Here is a 13,368-nt window from a genome sequence, read left to right as displayed (position 1 = left end):
TTTTTTTTTTCTTGTATGATTTTCTCAACTTAAGTGCCTAACACATAAGGCAAACCAAAGAATATCCAGGGTATGTACCCACTTCAAACATTCATATATGTATGTGAATATATGTATGATAGATATGTGTACCTAGTGGTGGACGAACGTGCTTGAGGTGCTTTTCTCATTTTCGAGTAGAAAAGAAAATAAGAGGAAAAAAAAACTAAACCAATTGATGCAAGGAGCTTATTTTTCTTTCTTTCATCCCCTTTTCAAAAGCACCCAATCAAGAGTGCAATTAATTTGTTCTAATTGAAAATGAGTTAAAAAGGATCAAAAGTGCAGGTTGTTGAAGAGAATATGAACAAAAGAAAAAACAAAAAAAAACTCTAAAGGTGTGTTTACATCATACAATCTTTTGGAAAATTAATAAAATATTTCGATGACGTTTTAAGTGATTTTGATTTTTTTTTACATATGGTCAATAACTTTATTAAGAAATTAATGACTTATTTTGCAAAAATGTATTAAGAAGTCTAAAATTATTATATTTTCGTTGAAAGAATAAAATAAAATTGTTGGAAAGATACCGCTTATTTGTAGTTTGACACCATTTTACATCAACATCTTTATTTTTGGTAGAATGAGTTTTTTCTACCGTTCCCAATATCATTTTAATTCGAAGCAATTACCCGATTTATGGCCATGGTTAATCGAATTTATTGGTTTTTAATAAATATCAATTTCATTAATCGAAATTTTGGGCAGTTAAAATTGCATTTTTCTTGAAATATACATTGTTAAAACCCTACACCATGTTTTTCTCTGAATGCAGTAAAACTCTTATCTCATACAAAATTTGCATATTTTTGTTGAAAAATGATAACTTACCTTCTGTGCTTATTCCATATATTAAATACGATAAGGCCCAGGGCTACAACTATTCCACAACAGGATATCGTACACATACAAACAAACAATGGCAATGACACCGTTCGAAGGACTCTTCTTACTATCGTTCGATCCTGTGGTACCTGTAATGAGACGAAAAAAAAAAACAAAAATTAAATCGAATAAATAAATTATTTTTCGTAAAAATCACACCATACAAATCACATGTACATAAACAAGGCTAAAACACTTTTTTTAACATCAGGAAAACACTCAAGCAATCAATTTTGCATCCTTTAAGCCCAATTTGAGAAAAACACCATCAATCGGTTCGGACCAAATAGCAGAGGTATAGGTTTGCCTGTGTTGCGGTCGTTGAAGGTCTCATCTATCTGCGATGTGCAAGTACCGTGATAGATATGCGCTTCAAGGATCCATAGGTTTATTTTATTTTTATTTTTTCGTATGTGTGTGTATTTTTGTGAAATTGAAAAAAACACTCGAAACAAATTGTTCTCTGGCATAAAACATACAAAGGGGTTGAGGGTGGATGGTTTACATAAAAATCCTTAAAATTGATGAGATGCATCCACTCATCCCTAACGATATGCAATTCTAGAAAAATATCGACAAAACAGATAAAAAAAATCGTTGTCCTTGTGAAGAATTACCATTCAGCAGCTGGTGATTGAATGATTTATCATTATCCTGGATGGTAACAGCTTGAAGCAACAAAACCAAAACTCCACTCTCAGATGACATGACAACCTGAATTGATTATAGAATCCTTTATTTTTGCTAACCTCTTTTTTTCTAGGAAGCTATGTACACATAGGTATTTTTATTTAATTGAAATCGTAGGACAAATAAAAAAATAACAGTCACTAAAACATGGTGGAAAATCCTTAAAATAGGCAACCGCTAGGTAATCAATCGTAAAACACGTGGATTGCGTTTTAGTTCGGAAGCCTTTTTTTGTGTGGGCTTTTTGTGTTGTTGGACTGTCAAATTAATAAATGTGGTCATTATGCTGTATTTTAATCTTTTATATACAGTGAGAAATAAATCAGATGGTATCCTACCTGTCCTTTAATACATAGGTAATTTTTTGTAATCCCTTTTACGGTGATCAATTATTCAACAAAAAAGGTTTTTTCTATTATTTTAAGGAAATTCGCAGATGTTTTTTGGTTAAGGACAAAAAAGGAAGTCTATAAATAAAAATGGTAAGAAAAATGTTCTACAATTGAATAATAGATATTAATGGTTTTGATCTTTTAACCCTTTTTTTGTTAATGTCATTTGAAAGGTTTCCTGCTAAAGTTAATAAGAAACAGAAAGTATCTTTAGATTTCTGTATGTGACTCACCTTTGTTTTTATTGGAATATAAATTTAATTTATATTTGAAAATACAAATTGAAGAATGTTTTACTATTATTATTTAATGGTTTTATTTAAGTTGAAACATAAAAGTAAATTCACATAAAGAATGGTTTTATGGAAAATAAGAATGAAAATTTAAGAGCTTCAAAATAGGCAGTTCAATATGTTTAAGGGTAATGAACATGTAGCTGCAACAAAAAATCATGATAGTAAAAATTAAAGTGTTAAAGGGTGTTTTATTTTAGGTATTGAACTTCAAAATGGAATAAAAACAGAGTCCGGGATGCAACCCACACTAAAAGCTTCCCATTTGTCGATTTTTGTAAAGCTTATACAAAATACTAATAGAAATGTTGTGCGTCATAAAAATTGTGTCCTTGTTTTTATATCACTTAAATCGAAAACGATTTCCTGTCACTTTTTGTGTTGTTTTTTTTTTTGTAAAAAAAAGCTATCAACTGATTTTTTCTAAAGCACTAACAACCTATTTCTTAAGTAGTAGTGTCTTAAGACCGGTTAATTGAAAAATTGGAACTCTGTTGAGTTTTTACTCATTTTTTCATCAAGTTCTCAAGCGTTAGAAGTCTGATTTAGATCTCAGTCTAAGAAACCCCTCAAATTCGAGGGCCTAGTATATTACGATTTTAGTTCAGTTCGTGTTTTGGCTCCAATTCTTTGAACGATTGTAATTGGTAAAATTGTTTTATTTAATTTCAATCTACCAAACTTTTTGAATGTGCAATAATAATAAATTGGTAAAAAAAAATACAGTTATGGACACCTTTGACAAGTCCAGATAACAAAAACTTTGACAATAAAAAAATACAAATAATATGTGCTCGTATACATACATATATAAAGTATGTAGGCTTTAATGTTAAGATTTTGAACTAAAAGACTACACATGATAACATGGATAACCATGGACAATTTGTCAAGAAATAACTTCGAGTATCGAACGTGGAATATTTCCATAGGCAGCCACTTTGTTCTATTATTCGTTAGAACTTTGCCTTATTAAACCAAAATTTAAGACCTTCAAACTTCAAAGATTGAAAGTCCGACACAAACGAAAATGGATCGTTTAACTTTCGCACAACGCATACAAATTGTTAAAACCTACTACAATTGGTGATTCTGCCACAGCCATATATCGTTTTTTAAGAGGATATTATGCTTCACATTATGGCGTTATTTGCATTTGGATCTACACGTACATCCATTTAAAGTCCATCTCACAAACAAAATTAAGCCAGCTGACCATTTGTAGATATATGGAATGGGTACTTGAAAAAACAGGCAGTGGATGGCGATTTGTCTAACAAAATTTTCTACAGTGACGAAGGTTAGGTTAAAGTGGCTATCAAAGATAGAAACAGACACACTTAGTCCAGTTTAATGGCTCATTGTGATAACACATGAATCTTGAGGCTTAATACAAAGTTCAATGAAACCAGTATGAGTCCCTTACGGAACGCGAGAGGCTGATTATGCTGAATTGATCTAGATCATTTAGAAAGGTAATTCTTGCGTTTTTGAGCCCGAGTCAAAAAGTGCAAAAGTCATTTGAGAATAAGCCTAATCGCATAGGTGGGATTGGCTGCACTGTAACGACACGAAAAACATCTCGCCAACAATAGATTTAAAGCGTTCAAGGTGCTTTCTCTCGCTAAGCCGATCGCATATAAGCTCGATAATAGGTGTCATAACCGGACACTGTCTAATAGGAAAGCACTCCATGAGACTAGACGTATTCTCAAATGACTTTTGCAGAAGCTGTATGGACGAGGAAGAGGAAGAAACGGTTCTTCATCTTCTCTGCACATGCCCTGCTCTAGCTCGAAAACGCAAGAATTACCTAGGAGAATTCTTCTTTAACGATCTAAACGATCTAAATCATATCAGTATAACCAGCCTCTCATGTTTCGTAAGGGACTCTAACTGGTTCCATTGAGCTTAAGAGGAAGCCTCAAGATTCATGTGGTATCACAATGGGCCATTAAACTGGCCTAAGTGTGTCCGGTGAGTTCATCTACCTTACAGTTACCTGGAATGTCTCTATGGCTCGACACCCAGCAAAGATGTATATTATCATCTCCATCAGAGATGATCGACAGTTATGGACTGTTATAGAGTTTGTAGAGACAGAGTCCAGATATTTTAAAGCAGTCTTACTGTCTGAGAAAATACGGATATCAGATGTAAATATCACGTTTTCTTTAAGCCAGGACAACTCTTTGGAATGACAGATTTAATTTCAGTATTTCAAAGTATACACCTCCACCAACCCCTTCTTTAGTTTTTAAATCATCTGTATATAAGTGGACTGACTCGTCCTCCAGGAATGCCTTATCCTCCTAAAAGTGGACTGAATCTTCCTCCAGGAATGCCCTATCCTCCTCTGGAAGGTAAAGAAATCTGGAAGTTTCTGTCAAATTGCAGTTGGGGGATGGTGTAGTCTGTGTAGTTTGGAATTGATTCTAAATACCTAAGAATTGCGGAGTGACCAATGTTGTTGTTAATCCACTGCGACAAGGCTTTGAGGCGAATAGCAGAGCTTGCAACTATTTAGTTGTTTAATAAATGATGTTAAGTAGAGTAAGGACTCCATTTATTACCAATAGCTGTTTGGAAAGAAAAGAGAGCTACAGTAGCTTTTTTGACTCTTTCTTGTACACTGCGTTTTAAAATTAGTTTTTCATCTAAAACAAGACCCACGTATTTAGCCTCGTCTGAGAATTTTAATTGGATAATTTTGATATAGGGAGGGTTGACAAATGAAATTTTGTATCTCCTCGAAAATAAGACTAAACAGGTTATATGTGGGTTAACACCCAGTTCACACCGATCAGTTCAAAGCATTAGTCTGTTTAAGGCATGTAGTAAGAGTTCTTTTAAGGTGTTAAGATGCTTTCCTGAAACTGCTATAGCAACTTCTTCCGCATAGGCTATCACTCTGAAACCCTTCGCATCGAGACTAGTAAGGATTTCATTTATCACTAGGTTCCAGAGGAGAGTGGAAGAACATCACCTTGCAGTGTCCCTCTAATAACGAAGAATTTCCCAGCTTTGAGTTAAATATTCTGCTAGTCAGCATTAAATAAATCAACTCCCGAAGTGAACTCTCTACATTTAGAAGTGTTAGTGTAGATGTGATTGAAGATGTGTCCACATTGTTAAAGACTTCTTCGACGTCAAAAAAAACAACCATAGTGAACTCTTTATGATAGAGGGAATATTCGACGGTGCGTTCTTAGGCAAGTAACGCTGTTTTCACAGATTTACCTTTACAATAGAAATGTTGAGACGAAGACAGAAGTCTCGAATCAATACTTGCCTTCAAATGGATATCAATCAATCTTTCAAAGGTCTTAAGAAGGAATGAAAATAGACTTACAGGTCGTAGATCTTTAGGATTGACTTGCGAGCATTTACCTGCTTTGGCTGTAAAAACAACTTTAACTTCTTTCTATGCCGAGGAAAGATGAACCAGGTAAAGACAGCTGGTAAAAATTTCCTCAAGGGTTGGTGCAATTATGTCAGAAGTCTTTTGTAGCTCGGCTGGTATTATTCCATCTGGTCCTGCAGATTTAAATGGTTTGAAGCTGTTGAGAGCCCATTGTAGCTTGTCCGTTGGGATCAGACCTATTGTATATGTTGTATTGGGACTTGAACGTAGATAACTGTTGCAAGTTTCGGTAAGAGAACTACCAGGAAAATTAATGTCGAATAGTAAGTTCAGCGATTCATTACTTGAATTTGTACAGGAGCCGTTTGTATTTTGCAAGCAGCTTGGCATCGCTGGATTCGTTGAACGAATTTTCCGTAACCTAGACGCTTCAGAAGTATCTTCTATTGAGCCACAGACGGATCGCCAAGAAGATCGCTTACATTTCCTTAGTGCCTTTTTTTAAATTCTTAGGAATTTTTTGTAAGTGTCCCAATGAGAGGCTAGTCTTGTAGCTTTGGCTCGGTTGAACAGTTTCTTGCATTCTTTCCTGAGCGAGTAAAGCTCTGAGGCCCACCATTGTGGTTTCCTCTTACCTCTTATGTTATAATTTCTACCGATCTGTTCATAGCTGAGGTGAGGTCATTGACTTTGTTGTCAAGTTCATTAGCGTTAGAGGAAGGACTAGATAGTCCAGGTTTTAGTAAACTTTGTATTAAGTTCCTGAACGAAGCGCAGTCAGTTTTCTGATAATTTTGTTTTGATCCGGAGGATTGATTGGACCTTACTTCTTCGAAAATAACGATGGACGATTGGAGCGTTATGGTTATATTATAACTGATTTTTTTTCCTGCTATTAAAGAACAAGACATGGACAATTTAACAAGACGGTGTCACATTAAAGCATTTAAAGACCAACATTTTTCAAGTTATGGTTGAGATACCGTCTAATATGTGTCAAAAAGTGGTCGAAAATTAAGTCAAAAGAATCGGTGCTTGCAACAAGTCGCCTAGTGTAGGGTTTCACACGAAATGTCAACGTTTAAACTTTATAATATCATGAAATAAAATATTTACGTTTACTTTTTAAACCACAAAATGGATAACCCTGTAGAAAGAAAGAAATGTTTGTGACCTAAATATTACTAAAACAAATATTTTTAAAACGAAATAGAGTGTTATTAGATCGAGTTTTATATTCATTCTAGAACTTTTTCGAGGAATTGGCTGTTAGTAAAAGTTAGCAGCAATTTATTCATATGATAGAATAAGTTTTATTATATCTGTTTTTGCTTCCGACATTTTGAGTCGAAAAATAAATTTTGTATCAATCGCAGCAATATTATTTGAAGGATTTAATAGAAAGCATGCTACAGATAACGCTGCCTATTTACATTGTAACATTTATCTTTAAACTCGTTTTCCCAAAAGTAGTGTTTTTTTTTTAAAACGGTTGGCACGATTTTAACGAAACTTTAAAAGATATCCTAAATCTGTAAAGCATTACTTATTCACAAAACATCTCGCTTACACAAGCTTTTTTTAAAAAAAAAAAAACAAAATTTTAACAGTCTTTTTTAGATTTAAAAACATGGTAAAAAAATGCAATTTTTTTCAAATCGCTGCCATTTTGTGAAATTTTCAAGTATTCAAAAAAGTTTGTGTTTAAACCTAATCAACGTTCTAAAAATTAAGTTAAGTTTTTTGTTGTTGATTCTGAAGCTGAGTTATTGTGCCAGCCATTCTACTCCGTCGCACCGGCAGTAGTCCATTCAACGACACGTCATTCAGTGTAAATTTTGTTAAAAAAAGCATTCTAAAAAACTAAATTTTTCTTTCGACTTTGTATTTTAATCTATTCAAAGATGTTTTAAACATACATTTAAAGCACAAGCACGAAAAACTTTAACAGGTCATTGATGTTATTATCAAACATTCTTGTAAGTTTATTGCACCCTCAACGACATGAAAGGAGATGGTCCACATTCGACAGAATTGTAACGTTTTTTTAATGGGTAATAAATTTGAAACCAACGTATGAGTTGATCTTATTTTGTTCACATCCCTTTTAAGTATTCATACGCATTTGTACATGATACTTACTCAAATTTACTTTTATCATTTGATTCACATTTTTATATGATAAACTTCTTCTTATAACGAATGATAGACTATTAATTTTCATCTCTCAAAATGTATACCTTAACGAAATGAGTGTATATTTCTTTTTCTTTTATTCTTTATTTACTGCCTTAGCAAAGGGAATGGTAAAAGAATTGTTATTGTCCTTTAAAGAACATGAAGCAAACCGTCGACAACGAAAACCAAGAAGTCGAGACAACTTGAAGCCATTTAAGGAATATTTATATACCTACGACAGAAAAAAAGGAAAAGAAAATATCCTTTTTTGATATGATAAGAATACACCATTGCGAGATTACGATATGCCTCCTGTCTGGTTATGACATAAATAAATTCTATACTTTGTATTGGTAAGTAGGTATGTATATGTTTTCTGTGTGATATAATGTTGTCGTTGTCGCCCATTCAAGGACAATAAAATACGGATCTCAGGTATTTATTTAAATATAAATACGCATTTACTTGTGTACACGTTTGAATGAATGCTTTCGAGTCAGTAGTCATTTTAATAATATGATGACTGATAGCAATAAACTCAAAAAAAAAGAAAGTCATCAAAAAGGAGTGACTCGTGTAGTCTTTAAGAATTGTAAAAATATAGATACGATATTTAATCCACTTTTTTTTGTTACTTAATTTAAAAAAAATGATTTAAGAATAGAACGGATTTAAATTAAAATTATTTGTCGGCATAAGTCTATTTTAAAAATTTTGAGCGATTAAATTTTATTCATAATTTAAAGTTAGTAACGTTGGGCATTACTTAAATTCAATAGGATCATACTAATTTTCTTAATATTTTTCACAGAATAAATATAATTTTTCAAAACTTCCGACAGTTAACATTCAGTTTGAAAATCGAATAGTAGAATTTTCACCTCAAAAAAATTTCGCATATTAATTAAAATTAATGCACACGCTGATGACATTATTTTTCAAAAGTAACAAGAAATCCCAACATTTTAAGTAAGCGTACAAGGTTTTGCAGTTAGGCTTCGGTTTCATGGAAAAAACAATTTCATTGTAAAAGCATTTTGATGGATTTATTGTTTATCTTTCAGAAAACATATTTTTTAAATATTTTTTATTTTAAAATTTTATGTTTTTTTGTTTATAAAATTGGAACAGCTACAAAATCTAGCTCTACAGAGCAATGTCTAGTTTTGGCATCCCTGTCAAACTTATCCGTTTGTGCAGAATGACGATGGAGAATGCACGCTGCTCTATCAAGGTCGGAAAAGATCTTACCGATGCATTTGATGTCAAAAAAGGTTTTAGACAAGGCGATGCACTGTCATGCGACTTCTTCAACATCGTTCTGGAAAGAATTGTGCAAAACTCAACGGTCAACACTAGAGGCACAATCTTCCAAAGATCCATCCAATTACTCGGATACGCAGAAGATGGGTTTAGTGGTCAATGAGGGCAAGACCAAGTATATGCTGTCATCAAAAAAGGACACTGAACGACGACGTATTGGACAAAACGTCACCATGGACAACTATAACTTTGAGGTAGTTAAGGACTTTGTCTACCTAGGCACTGCTATTAATGCAGACAACGACACCAGCGCTGAAATCAAACGAAGAATAACTCTTGCAAATCGCTGCTTCTTTGGACTAAGAAGGCAATTGAGAAGTAAAGTCCTCTCTCGAGCATGTAAAATCACCATCTATAAGACACTCATCATCCCGGTTCTCATTTATGGCGCTGAAGCCTGGACCCTGTCAAAGAAAGATGAGAGCGTCTTAGGATGCTTCAAGAGAAAAATTCTTCGGGTGATTTTTGGTCCCATACGCATAGATGGAGAATGGAGGAAAAGATATAACGACGAACTGTACGGGCTGTACAGCGACATTGACCTAGTAAGCAGAATTAAAGTCCAACGGCTTAGATGGCTAGGTCATGTAGAGCGGATGGACATCAACGCTCCAGCCCGGAAGTTCTTCGAATCCCATCCCGAGAGAAGGCGGCGCAGTAGAGGAAGACCGCGACTCAGGTGGTGCACCCAGGTGGGAGAGGACCTCAACCAACTTGGCGTGCGAAACTTGAGACAGCTAGCTAGGGACCGAGCTGGCTAGAGACGCTTGTTGGTTGAGGCCGGGACGGCCGGACTGTAGCGCCACCTTAGTAAGTAAGTAAGTAAAAAAACTATATAGCTTTTGTTCGGCTCTGCTCAAAATGTGTTCTCTGAGTCTTGCTATCCCTCTTTTTAGGCTTTTCAACTTGACGATTTCAACCGGAGACTATTAAAAATTATATAATATAAAAGGAAATTGTCGTTGATAAGTTCAATATATAAATCGGGCTAAAAACAAGAGGTTATTAATTACAGACCCATTTTAAAACTGAAATTAATACCAAAAGTTTTTGAAGCCATAGTGAAAAAATGCGTTTATGACGAAGTGATTTCAAGTATAGCTTTAGATGAATATGGTTTCGTTAGTGGCAGATAGACAGTAACAAATCTAGCTTTATTTGTGATTTTTTTCATTAAAAGTATTGAATGTGGAAACCAGGTTGATGCTGTTTATACAGATTTCTCTAAGGCATTTGCCAGAGATCAACACGATATTCTTGTAATGAAACTGAAGTGCTTAGGTTTTGACTCCAACCTTCTTAAGTGGTTCAAAAATTACTTGACTAATCGTAAGAAAAATGATAAAATTAAAAAAGTTATATCAAAGGAGATTCTTAATCATTCTGGTGTTCCTCAGGGCAGCCATTTAGGACCTCTACTCTTCATACTTTTTTTTAATGATCTACCACCTAGAATTATGAATTCTGACTGTTTGCTTATTGCAGATGAGCTTTTTAGGTCAACAAAATATGAATTAGATTGTCATAGACTTCAGTATGATTTAGATGAAGTTTCAGCTTGGTGTTGTGAAAATTGTTTGTTTTTAGATATAGCTAAATGCTAAAGCATTATATTCACGAAGTCACCAAATGCTTTTAAGCGTTTATACGTAATTTTTGATATACCGTTTGAATCAGTGCACAACCAGAAAGACCTGGACATTTACTTTTGATTTGCACTTGGAATATATAATTTGTAAGGCTAATAAACTACTGAGATTTATAATTCAAAATTCGAAACAATTTTCTGACCCTTACACTGTTAAGTTTTTGTATATTTCACTTATAAGATCAATCCTCGAGAATGCATGTTGTATATGGTGTCCATTGTATAGAGTTGGTATTTTAACTAGGTAAAGTGATAGATTCCTTTTGATAGGCTTGAAGTCTCTTGAAGCTTGAAGAAGATATTATTTAAATATGCTTGCTAGAGGTTTTCTATAATCGTATTGATTGCCCAAAACTTCTTTCTCTTTTTTGATTGTATGCTCCCTCAAGGCAGTTGAGGTTGAGGAAAACACTCTTTTAAGTTCCACGTTCCTTTACAAACTACTACTTTAGATCCGATCCTTATTCAAGATCCGGTTCTGAGTTCAATTCGATTTATGATAATATTGAATTGTGTCTCAACATAGATGTTTTTAAAATTAATGTTTTGAGTTTAGTGTCAAAGCCTATATTTGTATTCATGTTAGCCTAATTTTTCTAAATATTTGTAAGAAATTTTCTAATTACTTTATAGTAAAATGTTTGTAGATATTACATTTAAATATGGTTTATTCTAAGAGAGATAGTGTACTCGATAGATGATGAAAAAAATAAATAAATAATTTAGTTTTCTGTATTTTTAATGTGAAATTTGAACAAAAAAGAAGCTCACGTTTTGTGTTCTTGACTTACCTCATGATTAAACATTTTGTATAATATTGAAATATATGTATGAATGAAATTATCAAAATGTACACTCGTGTATATAATGTTCCTAATTGCTCCAAAGAAAATCTTGGATTTAATTTTTTAAATAAAAGCAGACTTAATGAACTTTTCAACCTGTTATGTAATATTAACTGGAATCATTTGTTTGAGAACTGTGACATTAATGCTATGAGCTTTAAATTCTACTGTGTTCTCTTCAACTTTTTTTATGAGACAACACCATTGCAAAAACAGCGCAAAATTTCTAAATCTCTTCCATGGTTTGACTCTTGCTTAAAAAACTTAAAAAACAAAGAAATAAGGCCTGGATTAAATATAATAAAACAAAGGCTGATAATGACTTTGTAATATACAGAGATAAGAAATATGTTTATTGACTGTTCAAATATTCTTTATAATTAAATATATAACTTTTGGAGCTATGTTTATAGTAAGAGTAATACCGACGGGTATCAAAACTGCATGTCTTTCAATAACGAACTTAGCCATGACTTTAAACGTAGCGAACGTTTGACAGGAGTTGTTGCCAGAGTTTTTAACCCTCTCACAAAATTTCCTCATTTGAATTCAATAGTCTTTGGATCTCTGAAGATAAAATCGTTTAGAACTTGAAGTTTGGTATAGCCACGGTTCAGATTGGTTACCTTCTTATATTTTGAAAAAAATGCGCATCCTATTTATCCTATCCTCTTCATATTCTTTTCTATGAATCGCTCAAATCTTGAATTTTTCCTGAAATTCGGAAGAGTTCGTACATAACTAATCGTAAGAAAAATGATGAAATTGAAAAAGTTATATCAAAGGAGATTCTTAATCATTCTGGTGTTCCTCAGGGCAGCCATTTAGGACCTCTACTCTTCATACTTTTTTTTTAATGATCTACCACCTAGAATTATGAATTCTGACTGTTTGCTCATTGCAGATGAGCTTTTTAGGTCAATAAAATATGAATTAGATTGTCATAGACTTCAGTATGATTTAGATGAAGTTTCAGCTTGGTGTTGTGAAAATCGTTTGTTTTTAGATATATGTAGCTAAATGCTAAAGCATTATATTCACGAAGTCACAAAATGCTTTTAAGCGTTTATACGTAATTTTTGATATACCGTTTGAATCAGTGCACAACCAGAAAGACCTGGACATTTACTTTTGATTTGCACTTGGAATATATAGTTTGTTAGGCTAATAAACTACTGGAATTTTTAATTCAAAACTCGAAACATTTTTTCGACCCCTACACCACTGGTAAGTCTTTGTATATTTCACTTATAAGATCAATCCTCAAGTATGCATGTTGTATATGGTGTCCATTGTATAGAGTTGGTATTTTAACTAGGTAAAGTGATAGATTCCTTTTGATAGGCTTGAAGTCTCTTGAAGCTTGAAGAAGATATTATTTAAATATGCTTGCTAGAGGTTTTCTATAATCGTATTGATTGCCCAAAACTTCTTTCTCTTTTTTGATTGTATGCTCCCTCAAGGCAGTTGAGGTTGAGGAAAACACTCTTTTAAGTTCCACGTTCCTTTACAAACTACTACTTTAGATCCGATCCTTATTCAAGATCCGGTTCTGAGTTCAATTCGATTTATGATAATATTGAATTGTGTCTCAACATAGATGTTTTTAAAATTAATGTTTTGAGTTTAGTGTCAAAGCCTATATTTGTATTCATGTTAGCCTAATTTTTCTAAATATTTGTAAGAAATTTTCTAATTACTTTATAGT

General features: G+C 33.2%; 1 protein-coding gene across 2 annotated transcripts in view; it reads right to left on the bottom strand.

The window, feature by feature from the left end:
* Positions 1-13,368, bottom strand: part of LOC129942090 (gamma-aminobutyric acid type B receptor subunit 1) — a 561,118-nt gene that overhangs the window by 84,541 nt on the left and 463,209 nt on the right. For both annotated transcript variants that reach the window (XM_056050889.1, XM_056050888.1), the window contains exon 9: positions 874-1,016. In XM_056050889.1, coding sequence (XP_055906864.1) covers positions 874-1,016 — 143 coding nt within the window. The remainder of the gene's footprint in view (positions 1-873; positions 1,017-13,368) is intronic.

This window comes from Eupeodes corollae, chromosome 1 (genome assembly GCF_945859685.1).
Source record: "Eupeodes corollae chromosome 1, idEupCoro1.1, whole genome shotgun sequence".
In the NCBI taxonomy this organism is placed as follows: domain Eukaryota; kingdom Metazoa; phylum Arthropoda; class Insecta; order Diptera; family Syrphidae; genus Eupeodes; species Eupeodes corollae.
This window is presented reverse-complemented; position numbering and strand designations above follow the sequence as displayed.